This window comes from Pinus tabuliformis, chromosome 1_1 (genome assembly GCF_031772625.1).
Source record: "Pinus tabuliformis cultivar Carrire ecotype Pingquan chromosome 1_1, CPIR1, whole genome shotgun sequence".
NCBI classification, from domain to species: domain Eukaryota; kingdom Viridiplantae; phylum Streptophyta; class Pinopsida; order Pinales; family Pinaceae; genus Pinus; species Pinus tabuliformis.
The window spans coordinates 503,673,481-503,692,640 of record NC_142297.1 but is presented as its reverse complement, the minus strand read 5'-3'; the positions used below and the strand labels follow the sequence as shown (position 1 = coordinate 503,692,640).

At 37.3% G+C, this 19,160-nt stretch overlaps 1 protein-coding gene and 1 pseudogene across 1 annotated transcript; both read right to left on the bottom strand.

Annotated features, from left to right (window-relative positions):
• Window positions 1-5,644: 5,644 nt before the first annotated feature.
• On the bottom strand, window positions 5,645-7,141 carry LOC149213976 (uncharacterized; annotated as a pseudogene).
• An 8,920-nt stretch (window positions 7,142-16,061) lies between these two features.
• Window positions 16,062-16,995, bottom strand: LOC149213975 (toll/interleukin-1 receptor-like protein). The gene is made up of 2 exons (XM_089389230.1): window positions 16,481-16,995; window positions 16,062-16,257 (listed from the first exon to the last, which is right to left on the bottom strand). Exons 1-2 carry the CDS (start codon window positions 16,993-16,995, stop codon window positions 16,062-16,064), a joined length of 711 nt encoding a protein of 236 aa, XP_089245356.1.
• Window positions 16,996-19,160: the final 2,165 nt, after the last annotated feature.

The following is a 19,160-nucleotide window of genomic DNA, read 5'->3' as shown; positions in this document are numbered from 1 at the left end:
TTGCATAATCATTCCAGCCTGCCTTTTACTCATCAATGAGTGAACCACCTCATGTGCTTGAATGATATTATTGAGAATTTGTCTACCCTCCACATATCCCGTTTGCTCCACAGAAACCAGAGTGGGAAGAAGGGGTTTGAGTCTGTTGGCAATAATTTTGGATATTATCTTATACACCACTTTGCATAAAGCTATAGGTCTAAATCTGTCTGGTGTCATAGCATTGTATTGTTTAGGAATCAAGGAGATGAAGGATGTATTGAGCGCCTTCAATACAGTTCTATTTTTCCTGGAGTCCTCCACCTCATTCAAATTATCTTGCTTGACAATACTCTAGCATGCTTTAAATAAATCTACATTGAAACCATCTGGGCTTGGCGTTTTTCCATTCTGCATTTCTTTAATGACCTCACTAACCTCCTCTTCATTCACCAGCCTATTAAGATTATAATTATCTTCTCTTGTTACTAGCCTAGGTATGTGCTTTGTGAAGTCCTTGATAAATAGTGATCTATCTAAAAGAGGTTCCTCTGCTATGCTTTGAAAATGTTGAACCAACATAGCTTCTATTTCTTTATGGGTATTGCGCTGTTGGCCTCTAGAGTCCTTGATCGTGGAGATTCTATTGTGAGAACTGTGTTCCATTGTAGATCTATGGAAAAACCTTGTGTTTCTTTCTCCTTCTTTTAGCCATTGTACTCTCGATTTTTGTCTCCAAAATATTTCCTCTTGTTTGCATAAGTCCTCCCATTCCTATTGATGCTTGTTGGCTTGTTCATTTCTTTCCCCATCAAAGCCATTTGTGATAAGGGTTTGATTAATTTTCTTCATTTTTCTTTCAACACTTTTTTTTGCTTCAAAAATATTGCCAAACTCATTCTTATTGCAATCTTTGAGCCTTAGTTTGATATGTTTCAATATTTTGTGTAATAGAACCATCCTCGTTCCCTGGGTCTGCAGATCTTCTTTCCACCATTTTTCAATGTTGCTAATAAATTCTGGATGGTTGAACCAGATGTTTTCAAACCTAAAAGGTTTGTTCTTTGGGGTTCCAATGTCGGTTGCCTCAAATTGAATAGGCCAATGGTCTGAGCCACCAAAGGGGAGAATTCTCGCTGTCATATCAAGGCCTGTGAGCATGAGGTCGTCTGAGATAATGAATCTATCCAAATTTGAGGCTACTTGAGACTCTCCTCCTCTTTTGTTGTTCCAGATAAAGAGGCCATTACTCGTATTTGTGTCAACTAGCTTTATGTTGTCTATAAAATTCTGAAATGCTATAGAGTCTCTGCTTAGAGTTCTGGTCCCACTTTTTTTTCTGACAGGGATTTGATCATGTTAAAGTCCCCGCCCAGAATCCATGGTATTCCTGAATGTCTATCTCTTAGATCCTCTAGAGGAGTACTCTGAGTTTTTCATCAGGTCTCTGAGGACCATAAACATTTGTGAATAAATAAGTCTCCCTGTCTCCCACAGGCTGAATAACCATTGATAAATAATTCCTAGATGCCTCAGCGTCCACTATGCCAATCTTTTGAGGGTTCCAAAGTGTGAGAATACCTCCTATTATTTTGTCTGCCTTGACTTCTAGAAATTCATATCTCTTGAGCCATTTGTTGTGTGTTTATCTTGTTTTTTGAATTGAACATTTAGTTTCTTGGATGAAAATCATATCTGGAGTTTCTTGTTTCATTCTATTGTTAAGATTCCTTTGCTTTCTTTTACTTCCTAGACCTCTAATATTCCATGATGTGAGCTTCATTGAAAAAGATTTGTAAAGAAGTAGCTGGTTAGATCTTTCATCTTACCTGAATCTATCATCAGTTTTCCACATTCTATCAGTAGCTCATTTTGTTTCTTTCTACCCTTTTTCCTTCCTAGGTTTCTAGGAGCGAGTCCTGATGTGGTTTTCAAGGTTTTCACCCCTTCGTTGTCCTGTCTTTCAAGGTTTCTTTTCCCTCGCAACCCTTTAGCCTAAGTTCTCCACAGAAACAGCTGATGCACTCTATTAAACTCATCTTGAGGTAATGAATCCATACCTTCCATGGTTCCCTGTTGCAGGAATCTTTCTAGATCTAGATGTTCTCTTTCCAGAGTATCCTACAGTTCATGATCCTCCGTTTCCACCTCACTTGGAGTCATTTCTTGGTCCATTTCAAGTTCCATGTTGCTCAACATAGTCTCATTTTGCTGGTTATTGTCCTGTATCTTCTCCCCGTTTTCTTCCTTTTCCTTCTCTCATGGGTTGTCCTTTGTGACCCGATTTTCCTTTGTTACCTCTTCCTCTTCTTCTAGTATTTTGTACCTATTCTGACTTGCTTGTTTTCCTCGGTGTGGTTTTTCTTTTGCAACCTTTTTCCTCCTTTACCTCTATTTCCCACTTTATGAAAGCTATCAGTTTCTTTCCCTATTGTAAATTTACTTCTGTTCTCTGTATTGGTGAGAGGGCAGTCTCTGAATAGATGCCCATGTTCATGGAATTTGCGACATCTAAAAGGAACATATTCATAATCCACAGTTTGCACCCATTCTTCATAAAAAACTTCCAGGATCACCTCATCCGGTAGAGCTCCAGAGAGATCCATCTCCACACATATACGGGCAAAGGAGGTGTACTTTCCCCTTCTCGTTGCGTCAGATATTTTAACAAAATGCTCTAATTTATTTCCTATTGCTGATAAAGATTCTGGTTACCAGTAATCTAGAGGTAAGGAGTAGAGTCGTACCCAAACCGGGACCGAAGTGAAGGTCTCGCGCTCCGAGACAAAATTCATCATCCAAGGCCTCATATAGAGGCCTGTAGCTGCATAGAAGTAGGGCCCTCCTTCAAACACCCTGTCTTAATCTTTGATGTTAGTAAAGACTACAATAAAGAAACCCTTTGATCCAAGATGTAGGTCTATATCCCTTTTAGGTTTCCAGTGATATTTAATCTACTCCTGTAGCGCCTTCTTTGTGGGCCATAACCCCATGAATTTACAAATGATAGCATAAGTCCTTATGTGATCCCTATGTGCCTGTAGTGCTGGATCACTTAACACCATTTTGGGTGTGATAGCAGTCTTAGGCTTACATGGACCATTTTGTTTTTTGTTTTCTACTCGCTGTTTCTTGTCCTCTTTTTCTTAGTCTTTTTTTCTATCTCCCTCCCTCCTATTATTTTGCTCCTGAGTGTCGTCGTTGTCCCATATCCCTCCTCCTGAAAGACCTTTTTCAACCTCCAACGATTTCTTGCCTTGGCTGGAGATTGCCTGACTGTAGGAGGGAGTAGATCTCCCCCCTTTACGCCCCTCTGTTCAATGCCTAATTAATTTTTGGAAACCCCAGCTCTTACCAGTTGTCGCTCCTTTGCTCCCTGGATCTAGATCAATCATTCACTTTGACAATAATACCCTATTTAATTAAATTATACCAAGATTAGATGAAGAAATCTATTATTATTTCCCTGGATATTGAGCATTCCACGAGGTCCAGTGGCAAAATAGTTTTAAATGTTTTACAAATTACCATGGATCTTTAATAAAGTGATTTATAATAATTAAAAAACTTCATATTTTAGAACATTTCATATTTTTATTTTTATTTATAATAGTTTCAAAACCTCATCAGGGGTTCAGGGGTACAAGGTTTAACTCCATACAAAACGCTCATGGTTTTCATGACGCTCTCTTACTCACCTGACATGGTAGTTCCTTGAAATGATCAGTCGTTAAGTTCATGAGAACAATGGCAGAGGAGCACCCAAATAACGAGTCAATTCGGTAGTACAACAATAATTAAAGAAATAACAGACAATTCAGTAGTACAGCAATAATTAAAGCAATACCAGAGTTTCATCCAGCCCACATAATTAGAACACTGTATCATTATTCTGGGGTTATTGTAAACACTACCCTTAAATTTTAAGAGTGGCAAGCAAGTGTTCCTTATCTCCATTAAATCTGTGAATAATTTCAAAATCATAATGCAGGGCTTCCAAATGATTTAGTTCCAAAAGCTTGAATACAAATCCCTCGTACCAGACGTTCCGTTCTGTAAATTAGAAAAAAAATCTCCAAGGAAGGCAAAATAATAACCATATTCACTGCTATTTCATGGTCGTTTTTTCTTTTATGCTCTATCGTCATGGTTTCTCAGGCTTGATCTAGCTATATCAGGATATGGCTTCGCTGATGTTACAGTTTCATTATCTTTGGAACATATGCTATCTCCTGGCTAAATGTACATTTTGGACTCTTTTATATGTCTTATATAAATAATATTATGATTTTTCTACCCTGGAAAACAATATTCACCTCTATTTCTAATTTGAAACTAAATAAACCAGACAAATAACAGATCCAAGGCCTGGGAATTGCAAAATCATATTGTATGCATGAATTTTGAACAACACTGAGTCCACAATGAATTTTTCCATGTACAATTTCTATTATCCTAAACGAATTTCATGTCATCGTTCGTTCAAAACGCAGGACGATAAAAAAACTTAAGGCATGTAAACCTTTAAACTAGTTTGCTTGGCTGACTCACAAAGTGGGCATTTTTCAACCCTGCTCTCACAATCCTTGCAGACGCAGAGATGTCTGCAGGGAAGCAAAAGAATGCACGGCATGTTGGTTCTGCAAACTCTGCAAGTTCTCTGTTCCTTGAGCTCTCTGTTTTCGCTGAGGATCTCGGAATGGACATCCTTTGTCTCCGCGCCTGCAAAGGGCATCCTCTGTTTTACGTATGACCTATATATAGTTCATCATAAAAATCCAAAAATGTAGTTATTTAAATTGAAAGCACCAATCAAGAATCAATGCTAAAGAAATAAATAAAATTTATAATTTTTTATAATAATAATTATTCAAATAATTAATGGTTATTAGTTTTAACAAATATTATTTAAATATTTATATTTTTAAATTTTTAAATAATAAATAAATAAATAATATCTAAGATCAATAAAATCCTGCTTTAATTATAAGTAAAAATTATATAAAATTTGAAAGAAATGTTTTAATTATAAGTAAAAACTATATAAAAGAGCAATTTAATTTGAGCACAGTTAAAATTTATAAATTTTTTAAACTAGTGCCTAGTGCATCTATACGTTGAATTGATGTTTGGGGATCAGAACTTGTTGCATCTGTACATTGAATTGGTGTTTGGGAATCAGAACTCGTTGCATGGGAATTTGTTTTGGCGTATTGATTTATTTAGGTTGAGGATAGCTTCTACTTTTCAGGTCTAAACTTGAAACTTGATGAGGACTGAACCTCATAAAATCTATAAAATCTACGCTTCCGAGTACACAGGAATTTTCAAATTACCGATAAATTTGATAAAATTAAAAAGGAGTAGTTTAATGAAGTTGAATTGTCTGGACTGTTAAAACTGGACCGTTTAAAGTGATAGGAGTGGGAAAACAATCTTGTAGAGTAGAATTAGTGTTGATGATGGAAATAGATTCAGCACCATAGAAAAACGTTGAAGACAACTAAAATATTGAAACTAAAATATTAAAGTTTAACAACTATAACTTGAATTTACCCAGATTTTCTATAAATATGACCAAAATTTCTATAAGTTAGATTTACCCAAATTTTCTATAAATATGACCAGAATTAGAAACTATTAAAAAAACGAATAAATACCTGTTAAATTCAACCGTTGCCCCAGCCTGGCCTCTCTCATCAATGCCCATAAGGCCATCCTCCAACTGCAGTGCGATCGCCCGCCAGTCATGATCTTCAGCCTCGGATCGCAGTGCATTCAGCCGCTTGCCAAGATCTTCAACTCTCCTCCATAAAATTCGCTGACTGCTGTTCGTTTTCTCCCCGAAATCTTCACCCTCCAACTGCGGTTCGTTTCCCCCCATAAAATTCCTCGACTGCTGCTCGTTTTCCCCCTCCAACTACTGTTCGTTTCCCCCCATGAAATCTTTACCCTTCACCTGCAGTTCATGCAACTCCTCTTTCCACAATTTCAAGTCTTTAAACAATCCCCATTCTATCAAATCGCTATGAGGAGCTTCAGTGGCTGGTATTCGAAGATTAGTTGCCTGCGCCAACCCCCTTATGCTCTTAAGACTGAAGCATCCAGAAACCCGGAGATGCACCAAAGATATCAACGTTTCAACACCTGGCAACTCCTCCACCACTTCACACTTTCTCAGGTCCAATTCTTTAAGTTTTGCTAGACCACAAAACCCTATAATTTTCTTCAATGCATCACACCCATTCAAGTCCAATAATATAAGTGTTGTGGGCAACGCTCCAACCTCCACCAGTTCTAAACAATCGCTGATGTCCAGCTGACGAAGGTTGGGGCAAATGCCTTCAGCAAATGATAATTCCTTTATTCTTGTGCCGTGCAGGTCTAACTGTTTGAGTCGAAGAAGCATGCCCTTGTGAATAGAAGAGTCCAACAATCGGCGCTCACTCTGATGTGGTGATGCATCTTCTACCTCAAAGTTTTCCACTCTGCCAAATGGCACTTCTCACAGCGGACATCTAGTTACTTTTAAAATTGTAGGACTCTTTAACTCTCTTGAATTTGTTGGTAAATACTCTAGTCTTCCATAACCGATTTTGAGATCTCTCAATTGTTTCAACTCTGCAACTGAGGCCGGCAAACATTTCCAAATCCCGCCAAAGAGTGTCAAGTGCTTTAAGCTCTTTAGCTTACCAAGCGAAGGAGGCAGCATTGCCATAGAGGATTCCTGAAAGGATACTCTCAGAATTTCCAAGTTACTTAGGTTTCCAATATCACTTGGAAATTCTTTAAGGTTTGCATTCCACAAGGAAAGTTTTTCCAGGGACCACTGACGTGTGACCTGAGGAGGCAATACTTCTATTTTCTGACAATCTGAAAGGTCTAAGCTTTCTAGCGTTCTGATATTTCCTAGAGTTTCTGCACCGAGGATCAACTGCGAGCAACCCTTCCAATAGAGATGTTTAAGTCCAGTTAAACTCCCGAAGGAATGTGGCAGCGTTTCCAAACGGGAGCACCCATACAAGCTAAGATACTGAAGGTTTGTAAGATTCCCAAAAGAGTTTGGCAGCGTTTCTAAATCACAGCTACCAGTCAAGTTAAGATGTTGGAGGTTGGAAAAATTCCCAATCGCATTTGGCAGTGACTTCATGCTTACCCGCATTCTCAAATGTTTTAGGGAGCTGAGAAGAAAGAATTCTTCTGGCGGTGCTCCGATAGTGCATCCCAGTTCAATATTTTCCAGGTGCTTCAACATCCCAATAGACCTTGGCAACTGTAAACGGGCTACATCAATATTCAACTCCCTCAACTTAATAGGTACCTACAATGAATTGTTCGTTTCAAATTTAAAAACCTCTACTTGCTATGAAAGGAGAAAACTACACAAAATCTTTTAATCACTGAAAAGATTTATAACGCAACACACAAAATTCTAATTACCGAAAAGAACCAGACCGCAACAAAAGAGTTACCTCACTGCCACTCTCCCATAGTGTTTCCAAGTGGCTCTCGCCGCCAAGGATTTCTAAAACTGTCAAGTTCTTTATTGGAATACTGGAAGGCAAAGAAAAGTAGCGACATGGCCAGTCAGAGGAAACAACTTCTTCTGTGCACCCAAGACGTGAGGAAGAAGCACTTTCCGAAGCACTTAACTAAACACTTTCCGAGAACCCATGTGAGAAAGGTGCAATTTCCGACACATCTTCCGAGACATGTGACGAGAACCGATTGAATGTAGAGAAATCCCACTGGAGCCATAGAAGATTTGACAATATCAGGTGATTGGATACGCTCTCACACCATTCACCTTGAACTCTCAGCGGCTGCAAGCGGCGCAGATGAACAAAAGGATTGCCGATCTCCAGGTGATTTTCCAAAGAAATGCCTGATGTTTGTAAGTTAATTCCGCGTACCTAAATCGTTTAGTGAAAGCTGTTAGAAACAATACTAATTCAAAAGATGAAAAACACATTAAATTGACCTTAAATTCAAGAACACTAACAGAATGTGTAGAGCTTCAAACAATACATACCGATGATTGGTTGGACACATTACAGAAGGCGTTGTCTGTTAATCGCCAAAGACGAACCTTAGGTTCTTTCACTGCCAAAGCTCTCCCCAAGTCTCGAAGATGAGAATGCATTCTTATACAGTCTCTGTCGTCGACCTCTACAAGATACTTGTTCTCTAGGTTCCGAAAACCGATGGATCCTTCCCAGTTAGATGCATCCCATATTTTGATGGCCTTCTCTCTGTTTTCTCCTATGAAGAAACAAGCAATGTCTAAGAAGATATCTCTCTCTTGCTCATCAAGACTATCAAAACTAATTTTAAGTCTGACTTGTACATCGCTGGGAAGTACTTTGGATATTTTTTGTAACAAGGCTCTGCAATACCCCAAGTCCTGGCTTTCCGAGTAAAGATTAGCCCTTATCACTTTCAGAGATAACGGCAATCCTTGGCACTGATCCAAAAACTGGCTAACAACTTCTTCAAATCCTACAATGGGGCTATGTTACGAGAAACGGGAAACGAAACGAGAAACTATATTAAGACGAGAAACGAAGTTTTGAGGTTTCGCATTCAAGAAACGAGGAGAAAGAAAAAAACATTAAAATTAGTTTAAAAACTCATTTACTAGAATACTAAGTATTCCAAACCCATCCTTCTTCCTAGCAGTTTTATTATGTTAACTAAAATTCAACAAAACAAAACACCAACGTCAAATTAACAATTTAATGAAAATAACTAAATACCTAGAAATGTCATCTTCCCTTTTAAGCATATGTTGAGTGGGGATTGCTCTCTGTTGGGAACCATAGATTTGTGTATTTAGGTGGATAGATGGGGAAAGATATGTGATCAGTTTGTACAGAGGATTGTTGGTTATAATAAGAAGTAAAAATCTCGGTTATAGAATGACCATGTGATTCATTCCGAAAAGTTGTGGGGATTAAATTCTTCTTCCATTCACAGAGATACCTATTGGACCGTCAACAATTTTATTCAATAATTATCTAACATAATTAATAGTGCCCAACTGAGATTTTGTCATTAGATAGACATTCCAGATTTGCAGGTGTCACAGGTTTGGAAGTTTTACAATTTCAAGATATTAAACTCTTGACATTAAAAATAAATACCAAATCATTACTTCAATCATTGAAAATTTATTCATCACAAATTGTTCCTCTAAGCTGCGCAACTGGAAAATGAAACTAGTTGTCTGTCTGCATGCCGTGCGTTTTGCGCAATGCTTTTTTGGGACGAGTTAACCAGAGTTTCTAAGATGTAACCAAGGAAAAACCGGTGATGACTAAACCTTGTGGCATAAAACTGTTGGAAGAAAAAATAATCCATTGCAAGAAAAACAAATTTAGCACCAACAAAGACTAGAACGACGTTGGGAACGGCATTTTCCGTACCGTCTCGTTTTTAATGCGTTTTTATGTAGAAACGGTGGTCGTTGTCCCGTTTCTGGTAACATAAAAAAGCGCGGAAGCAAAAAAGCTCTCGGGAATCTTCTCTATTCAGACCTTTCAGATTATAAATGGACGAGTTCTAGATTCCACAGCTTTTAAGAAGAGCCTTATTGCGAGATGGAGCTAAGGACATCCTTCTGTTGGGAATTTTTCTGGTAAAATTCCAAAAACAAATTAACTGAACACAGAGACAATGCTCTGTTTCTCTCCAGGATCTTAGCACAGGGAAGCTATAACTGATTTCTGAGAACAGAGTATTACATACACCCACAAAAGCTTTGTATTCATTAAAATATAATGTCTGATACAAAATTCATCCTCTTTCTCTCAGAGGGATTCACCAAAAACATTTCAACAAAATTACTCTGTCTCCTTAAAAAAAAATTTACACAGCTGTGTGTAAATTTTTGTTTACATTTACTGCTGTAAAATAAAAAGGATTCTTACATATGGTGCTGCACTTTTACATTCATATTCAAAATAAAAAAAATTTACATTCAGGCTCTGCCGAGCATTTCCTTTCTCCTTACTCACATGCTGCTTCTGCGACTTCATTTCATTCCCAAACAAGACATCAAAACATCCACGGTGCTCTGTTCTGGTTTCTACCTTCATCTTCATTTTCGCACTGCTGTGCGTTCCACCATTTCATTACAGAATGGTCAACACCCAAAAAAAAAATATAACACATACAATGCATATGCAATACATAGAAAAAAACATAACACGTAAATACGTTTTACTATGCCCATACCTTCGTAAGGAATAAAAAAACATTAAAATTAAAAACCTTTTACCAATACTCTACGAACACATTTAATTTCATTTATATTTTACCGGCAGTCAACCAAAATTTTTACGCAATGTCATGTTGCAGGCTTGTATGCAACTTTTGGTTAATCGGACGGACATCCACCATCCTTTCAATCGAACGGTTCGGAACAATATTGGATGCCCCTTATTTGCTAAACATTATGTCCCGATGAAACATTGTTTTGAAAATGTACAGAGGACATGCGTAGAAAAATGATTGCATTGGGTGCGTTTGGAGGAAAACCACTTTTTGTGAAAAGCGGTCCGATAAGGTCTGGTGGTTTTGTGCATTAAATGTAGCACGACAAGTTGAAATTAATATTTCAACACTCCCCTTTAATTTCAACTGCTGGGTTATCAGTCATACCCAAACACTTCCTCAAAAATTCAAAACGTTTCTGGTCCAATGGCTTGGTCAGAATGTCTGCAACCTGCTCTTGAGTCCTGCATTATACTAAGACAATTTCTCCATTGCTTACCAATTCCCTGATGTAATGAAACCTTGTGTCGATGTGTTTCGTTCTCTTATGAAACACGGAATTCTTGGATAATGCAATAGCTGAGCTATTGTAAAAAAAAATCACTGTTCCTTTTGCCTGCTTTTGGCCTAAACTTCTTAACATCCTTCTCATCCAAACTGCTTGACATGCTGCGGCTGTAGTTGCCACATATTCTGCTTCTGCTGTAGACAATGCTACAATAGGTTGTTTCTTGAAAGCCCATGAAATGGCTCCTGAACCCATGTGAAAAACATAACCGGATGTGCTTTTCCGATCATCTACACTTCCAGCCTAATCACTATCAGTGTATCCAACTAAATGTGAACATTCTGAGACAGTATATAAAATGCCAAATCTTTTAGTACCTTTAACATACCTCGGAATTCTTTTTGCTGCCTGCCAATGCGCTTTTTTTGGCCTCTCCATGAATCTGGAAATTAAACTAATAGCAAACATTATATCTGGCCTAGTTGCAGTTAAATACATGAGACTGCCAACTATGATCTTGTACAAACTAGGATCAAAATCCTTGCTGTTGTCCTCTTTTTCTGAGTTTTAATCCTATCACTATGGGAGTGATTGCTGCCTTGTTGTCCTGCATGTTAAATCTCTCCAACACTTCATTTACATATTTTTCTTGTGAGATAAAAATTCCATTTTCATTTTGATCTACTTCTATTCCTAAGAAGTATTTTAGCAAACCCATGTCAGTCATTTCAAATTCTTCTTTCATGACTAATTTGAAATTTTCAATGAGGTAGTCATCATTACCTGTAAAAATCACATCATCAACATACAACACTACAATTAAAATTTACCATCCTTTTCTTTGATGTAGAGGGTGGGTTCTCCCTCACACTTTGCAAATTCATTTTTCAGTAGATAGGAATCTATCCTACTGTACCATGCTCTTGGCGCTTGCTTCAGCCCATAAAGAGCTTTCTTCAATCTGCATACTTTGTGTTCTTGGCCTTTCTTCTCATAGCCTAGAGGTTGTTCAATATAAACCTCTTCCATTAACACTCCATTCAGGAATGCTGACTTCACGTCCATTTGGTAAACTTTCCACTTGTTTTGGGCTGCTATGAACAACACTGCTTTCACGGTTTCCATTATTGCAATCGGTGTGAAAGTTTCCTCATAATCTCTCCCATATTGCTGCTTGTATCCCTTGACAACCAGCCTTGCTTTGTATCTTTCTATTTTGCCTTCAGCATTGCTCTTGGTCTTATAAACCCATTTGACTCCAATGACTTCTTTACCTTTTGGTAGCTCAACCAAATCCCATGTCTTGTTTCTTTCTATGGCATTAATCTCCTCAACCATAGCTTCTATCCATTTCCTATCCTTAATTGCATCTTCGAAATGAACAGGGTCATCAACATAACAATACAAAACAAACAAGGAATTCATTCCTTCATCATAAATATCACTTAAATTTCTGAATTTCTTACCTCTTTCATTTGGTGTGCAAGTGCTTGAAGAAGCACTTGAATTTCCTCCTTGTGGTGTGCTTGGAGAAGCACTTTCATTTCTCCTCAAGGGTGTCTCTTGCTGTCCTTGTGTTGGCGCTGCTGTTTGGGGATGTATTTCAACCATCTCCTCATCATCTTCATCATGAGACAAACAGTTTTTAACATTCACTGTTTTCTCTATGCTTCCATCCCAAGCTTCCTCCTCAATGAACTGAACATCTCTGCTCACAAAAAACTTCTTGGTAGATGGGATATACAACCTGTAAGCTTTGGATTCCTCACTGTATCCAATGAAAATACATTTCTCCCCTTTGCTGTCCAACTTCTTCCTTAGCTGATCTGGAATGTGTGCATAAGCCACACATCGAAATTTTTTCATGTGGGTCACTCCTTACTTTCTCCCACTCCATGCTTCTTCCGGCACTTTGTTCATCACTGCTTTTGTAGGACACTTATTCAAAATATATACTGCACAGTGTACAGCTTCAGCCCAATAATCATTTGGCAAATGCTTTGCCTTCAACATGCTGCTCGCCATATCCATGATGGTCCTGTTCTTCCTCTCGGCAATTCCATTTTGTTGCGGAGTGTACTTTGCTGTAGATTTCTTGTGTATTCCATTTTCTCTACAAAACCGTAGAAATTCCTTGGATATATACTCACCTCCTCTGTCAGTTCTTAGAACTTTGATATGCAGTCTGCTTTGGTTTTCTACAAGTGCCTTGAAATTTCGAAATTTTTCAAACATTTCACTTTTGTTCTTTAGAAAATAAACCCAAGTTTTTCTAGTGAAATCATCAATGAATGTTAGAAAATAGTGGCTGCCTGCTAATGATGGAGTTTGTATCGGTCCACATAAGTCTGAGTGAACAATCTCTAAGGGTGCCTTTGCCCTTATGCTTTTCCTTGAAGGAAAACTTTCTCTATGTTGTTTCCCCAATATACAACCTTCACAAAGGCTATCCGGTTTCTCTATCAATGGTAATCCTCTTACCATTCCTTTTTACTCAACAAATTAAGACCTCCAAAGTTGAGATGTCCAAATCTCAAGTGCCACAACTAGTTTTCATCCTTTGGTATGCTTTGGAAAGCCTCTTGGGTAACTACTGCAATTACTTCTTTGTTTCTCAAATCTGCCCTTATTCTGAGAGGGAACATCATGTTCCTTGTCATCTTTACTTCAACAATACATCGTTTGCTGGGTGTTCTATCCATGATGGTGCATATATCATTCTCAAAGAAAACATTGTAACCCTTTTGAACAAGCTGTCCAATACTTAAGAGGTTACACTTCATTCCAGGGACATAATAGACATCTGCTATGGTTTTCTTTTCACCTTTCTTTGTAAATATTTTTACTTCTCCTTTTCCCATAAAAAAATTTATTATCAGTCCCAAGTGTGACTTGTGACTTCACACTCTGATCTAGAGCAGAAAACAGGGCTATGTTTCCTGTCATATGGTTACTACAACCGGAATCTAGAAACCATATATCCTCACTGTTTGTTTCAGCCATGTTACAAGATAAAAGTACATTATCTTGGCTGATATTTTCTCTAGTGATATTTGCACTAGATCTATTATTCATATCATGTTGCTTCTTCCTACATTCATTGGGATAATGCCCATATTTTTTACAGTAATAACATTGGACATTGGATTTTTCATACCTTTGTCCTTGAGCATGATGTTGTCCTCTTTGTTGGCCACTGCCTTGGCCTTGGTTCTGATTTGGATTGCTGCGTCTTCCTTGAGCATTTGCTGGAATGTTTCTTCCACCTCTGTTTTGACTTCTGCCTCTTCCTCTTTTGTTTCCTTTGCCTTGACCTCTTCTTCTTCCAAAGGACATCTGGGTCTTGAAGGCTTGCTCTAGAGATGAGTTTTCATTTCTACTCAACCTCTGCTCATGTGTTATCAGTGATGCATGAAGTTCATCAACTGAAAAGTTTGAGAGATCCTTTGTCTCTTCTATGGTGGTGACAATCACATCAAACTTTGAGGGTAGAACCCTCAATATTTTCTCCACAATCCTCCTTTCTTCAAGAATTTCTCCATGAGTCCTTATTTGTGTGACCAGACCAATCACATGTGTGAAGAATGAGTCAATATTGTTTGACTCCTTCATGCACAGATTCTCAAAATCTTTCCTCAGCAACTGTAGTTTTGTTGTCTTCACTTTCTCCATGTCTTGATAGGATGTCTTGAGAGTTTGTCATGCTTCTTTGGATGTCTTAGCTGCTGCTATCCTTGGAAACACACTCTGGTCTACTGCTTGATACAAGAACACAAGGGCTTTTGAATCCTTCTTCCTATTGCTCTTCAACAAATCTTTCCCTGCCTGAGTTAGGCTGGTTCTTCAAAACCTTCTTCAACTAATTCTCATAGATCTTGAGAGGCAAACAGGGCTCTCATGGTTATTGCCCAATAGTCATAGCTTTTCCCATTAAACTGTTGGAGCTGGGTATTAAACATGCCCATGCTAGCGCTGGTGCTAGCCATCCTTGCATTCTCTCAGTTATGCTTCTAATATTTGACTGTATTTTTTTTTTAAATCACTCACTGTTTCCTCAACAGCAACACAAAAAAGACTTTGAGAAATACCTTGGATTCTTTTGCCTGAGACTTCACTCTGCTGGAGAAGTTGTTGCAGCAAAAAACACCTTCCTTCAGCTTCTTTGACACCTTCAAAGAGCCTGAATCTGCTCTGATATCACTGTTGGAAATTTTTCTGGTAAAATTCCAAAAACAAATTAACTGAACACAAAGACAATGCTCTGTTTCTATCTAGGATCTTAGCACATGGAAGCTATAACTGATTTCTGAGAACAAAGTATTACATACACCCACAAAAGCTTTGTATTCATTAAAATATAATCCCTAATACAAAATTCATTCTCTTTCTCTCAGAGGGATTCACCAAAAATATTTCAACAAAATTACTCTCTCCTTAAAAAAAATTTACACAGCTGTGTGTAAATTTTTGTTTACATTTACTGCTGTAAAATAAAAATGATTCTTACATATGGTGCTGCACTTTTACATTCATATTCAAAATAGAAAAAATTTACATTCACGCTCTGCCGAGCATTTCCTTTCTCCTTACTCACAAGCTGGTTGTGCTACTTCATTTCATTCCCAAACAAGACATCAAAACATCACGGTGCTCTGTTATGGTTTCTACCATCGTCTTCATTTTCTCACTGCTGTGGGTTCCACCGTGTCATTATAGAATGGTCAACACCCCTAAAAAAATATAACACATACAATGCATATGCAATACATAAAAAAAACATAACACGTAAATACATTTTACTATCCCCATATACTTCCGTAAGGAATTATAAAAACATTAAAATTAAAAACCTTTTACCAATATTGTACGAACACATTTAATTTCATTTATATTTTACCGTCGGTCAACCAAAATTTTTGTAGGCTTGCATGCAACTTTTGGTTAATTGGACGGACATCCACCATCCTTTCAACAGAACAATATTGACGCCCCTTATTTGCTGAACATTATGTCTCGATGAAAAGCTGTTTTGAAAACGTACAGAGAACACGTGTAGAAAAATGATTGCATCGGGTGCGTTTGGAGGAAAACCACTTTTCGTGAAAAGCGGCCCCATAAGGTCTGGGGGTTTTGTGCATTAAATGCAGCACGACAAGTTGAAATTAATATTTCAACACAGCGGTGAAAATAATGCCCACAGCTCCTCAACAGAATCCACATCATCTAGAATTACGAGAACTTGAGAGGATGTGATATAACTTTTTAACATGGCTATGCCTTCATCAATGCTATTCACTATCTAAGCCCGTCCAATCAAGTGCTCATAAAGTTTACTTTGCAAGGATGTTAAAGAACCCCTACATGCAGCTTCTCTCACGTCAACCATAAAGCAAGATCGATCATACTCTGATCTCTTACCATTAAAGAACAGTTTCCCAAGAGTCGTCTTCCCAACTCCACCAACGCCTTTTATCCCTGTAATTTTGACTTCCTGGCTGTGATGTTGTGACAACACAGTCCATTCAAAATCTTGTAGCTTTTCTTCTAACCCAGTTTGATATGTGGCCACCTCCAAAAGGGATTTTCTGGCCCTTTTTTAAACCCTATCCACCAGCTCCCCCTCGTCCCTGATTATTTACAAATACATAACTAAAGCTGGTTAGAAACACGCTTAAAGAACTTAAAGGTCAATCGGGAAAAAGGATTTAGAAATCTTACCCATTACACTCCTGCAGTTCCAAACCGCTTATATCTGCAACGCTAGAAAGCGCCTGTCTCCATTTTTGAACAGTCTTAAGTTCGTATCTCTTTTTCTTTTCTAGCCGGCGAAGGGCTTCAGCATACTTTCCGCAATTGCCTTCATCCTGCGTCCTCCCAAGCTCAGAGGGATTAACATGGTAAAAGACAGGGATAATGGTCGCCCCGGACTTCAGCATCAACAGGAGCTCGTTGAGACACCATTTTGACTCCGCATATCGCGGAGAGAAAATAACCACATGAACAGAGGCCGTTGCAATAGCTCCTTCAATTTGACAGGTTATATTTTCCCCTTCCTGCATTTCTTCCTGGTCTAGAAACACTCTGAATCCAGAGGAAAGGAGCCGTCGGTAAAGATGACTGGCAAAGGTTTTCTTAACATCCGGCCCTCTATGATTGAGGAAAACATCGTAAATATAATTGCTGTTGGGAGTTGCAGAGGACGAGGAAGAAGCCAATGTCTGATTATTCGCCATTTCTTGTATTTAGGACTGATAAATTGCACTGGGCACGGAGATGAGAAGATGAAATGCCAAAAGGGGCAGACTCAGTGTGAGAAGAGGAAGGGATTTGAGCGATCAGTTGATCTGACAAGTACCAAACTGCTTGCTAACAGAAGTTAGCTCTATGCAGCTCATCTCTCATATTTATTATTGTTTAAATATTTAACGTCGGTGGGTTATTGCCCTGTATTTTCATGGTGCGATAACATAGGATATGGGCTGGGTGTCATCTTTTAACAGGCTATTGGATCGGCCATTAATAAAATTAGCCAATGCCTTGAATGTATACTCCGGATTTAAGTGTCTAATTATGAACTACAACATTGATTAAAATGTTTAAATATCAACTAGGGTTTGCATTCACCGTGGTAAAAGGTAGAATTTGCTGGCTGAGTTAGAATATCACATCTTCATCCAAGGATATAACTCAAAACCTTCCCCAAAAATAACAAATTTTATTCAAATATGTTTTTTTAATATATTTTTATTGGACCACCATGTCATTCAAAAAAGAGATCAGAGACGGACTGAAATATAAGATATGTACCCTTAAATTTGACGTATTATCAAAAAAATGTATATTTTAATTACTGGATTATTAAAAATACTCTTCTTGGAATTGCAAAAGATTCTCATTGTTCTGCTTTTAACACTCGGTTATAAATGCAATGATGCCACTGAAGGGACACCGACAAATATTTTTAAACGCGTTTCAAATTCTCACTGTTTCTTACCAGGTCTTTCTGAGGAATACATCAAAAGTAGTTTGGTAGAATAAAGATGCAATTATTGCTGCAAGGAAAGAGCTCGACAATGACATTCACAAATCTTCAATAAGTTTTTGCTTTTTCCTTCAATCGAGAATGGGAAAAACCTTCCTGAGTAATTGACAAAGTCATCAAATATTTTGAATTTTATTTATTTAAAATTCCAATAGATTTTTACACATAGTTAAATATTAAGAAAATATATATTTTTTTGATAAATTGGTCACTAAAAGGTTTGTTGATTGTGAACCACGGGCCAAATTAATATGTGAGCTTTGTTCCTAGCTCTAACACTACTAATAATAACATTTTTGAAATTTTACTTGCTTATTTCACTCAGGATTACAATAAAAATTTATTTAAAGTAGGAGTTTGCTTCCGTGTCAAAGGAAATTTTGAGAAATGGTCTTAATGAGCTATTTTAGGGAGGAAAATTATTTCAGTTATTTATTTATTAATCTTGATTTTTCTGGGTTTGGAACTGTATGTCTTAAAATTATTTTAGTTTGGTTAAGAGTTTGTTTTTAGGACTTAAAAAAACAGGTTAAGGGCCCAAAATAAAGAGACATTTGGCAAGAGTGAAAGTCTGCCCCTTAATGATCACCAATTAGTTATTCCAAGTGGCATGGTTTTTTTTGAATAATAGTGATGAGTTATCCTGCCTTAACCACTAACAGCTAAAAATAATTACTCTCACAGCTGGTTTGACAACTAAATTATGATAAAAAATTTCATAAAAAAAAAAATTCCAACTCAAATTAAATTACAAAAATATTAAATTACAAAAATATTCTGAGATTGTACCAAAAATTGATATGTAATATTAAGGAACTCTGTTTGTTAAGAAATTCTCCGCACTTTATTTCATGTTATGAATTCCTTCCGATTTCTCTTTTCAGTACTTGTCATGATTTTTATGGACATTTTCTCATAGTGGAAGACTTCCGGTTTCTGGACATTTTCTCATTGAGGAAGACATCCGAATGTCTTGTCCATGACCACCGACTAACACTTTTCTTTTTCTCATCTACTTTTATTGATTTCATACCACACAGCTAAGAATTTCTGAAACACTTCTTATCCCCGTACATGGCAGAATTTATTCGCACTTTCTTTCATCTTCGTGACGCACTTCATATTGCAATTTCAGAGTTTCTTTCGATTATCTACTAACTTCCTTTTTCACATTCTATTTCTTTCATGCACTCTACTTTTTAGTGAAGCTATGTGTTTTAATAATCATTAATAAATTATTTCAGCATAATTTTTTTTGAATAATGATGAGAGTCATCTTCATTCACTATTAACAACTAAAAATAATTATTTTTACAACTAATTTGACAACTAAATTATGATAATTTTTTTCCCTTA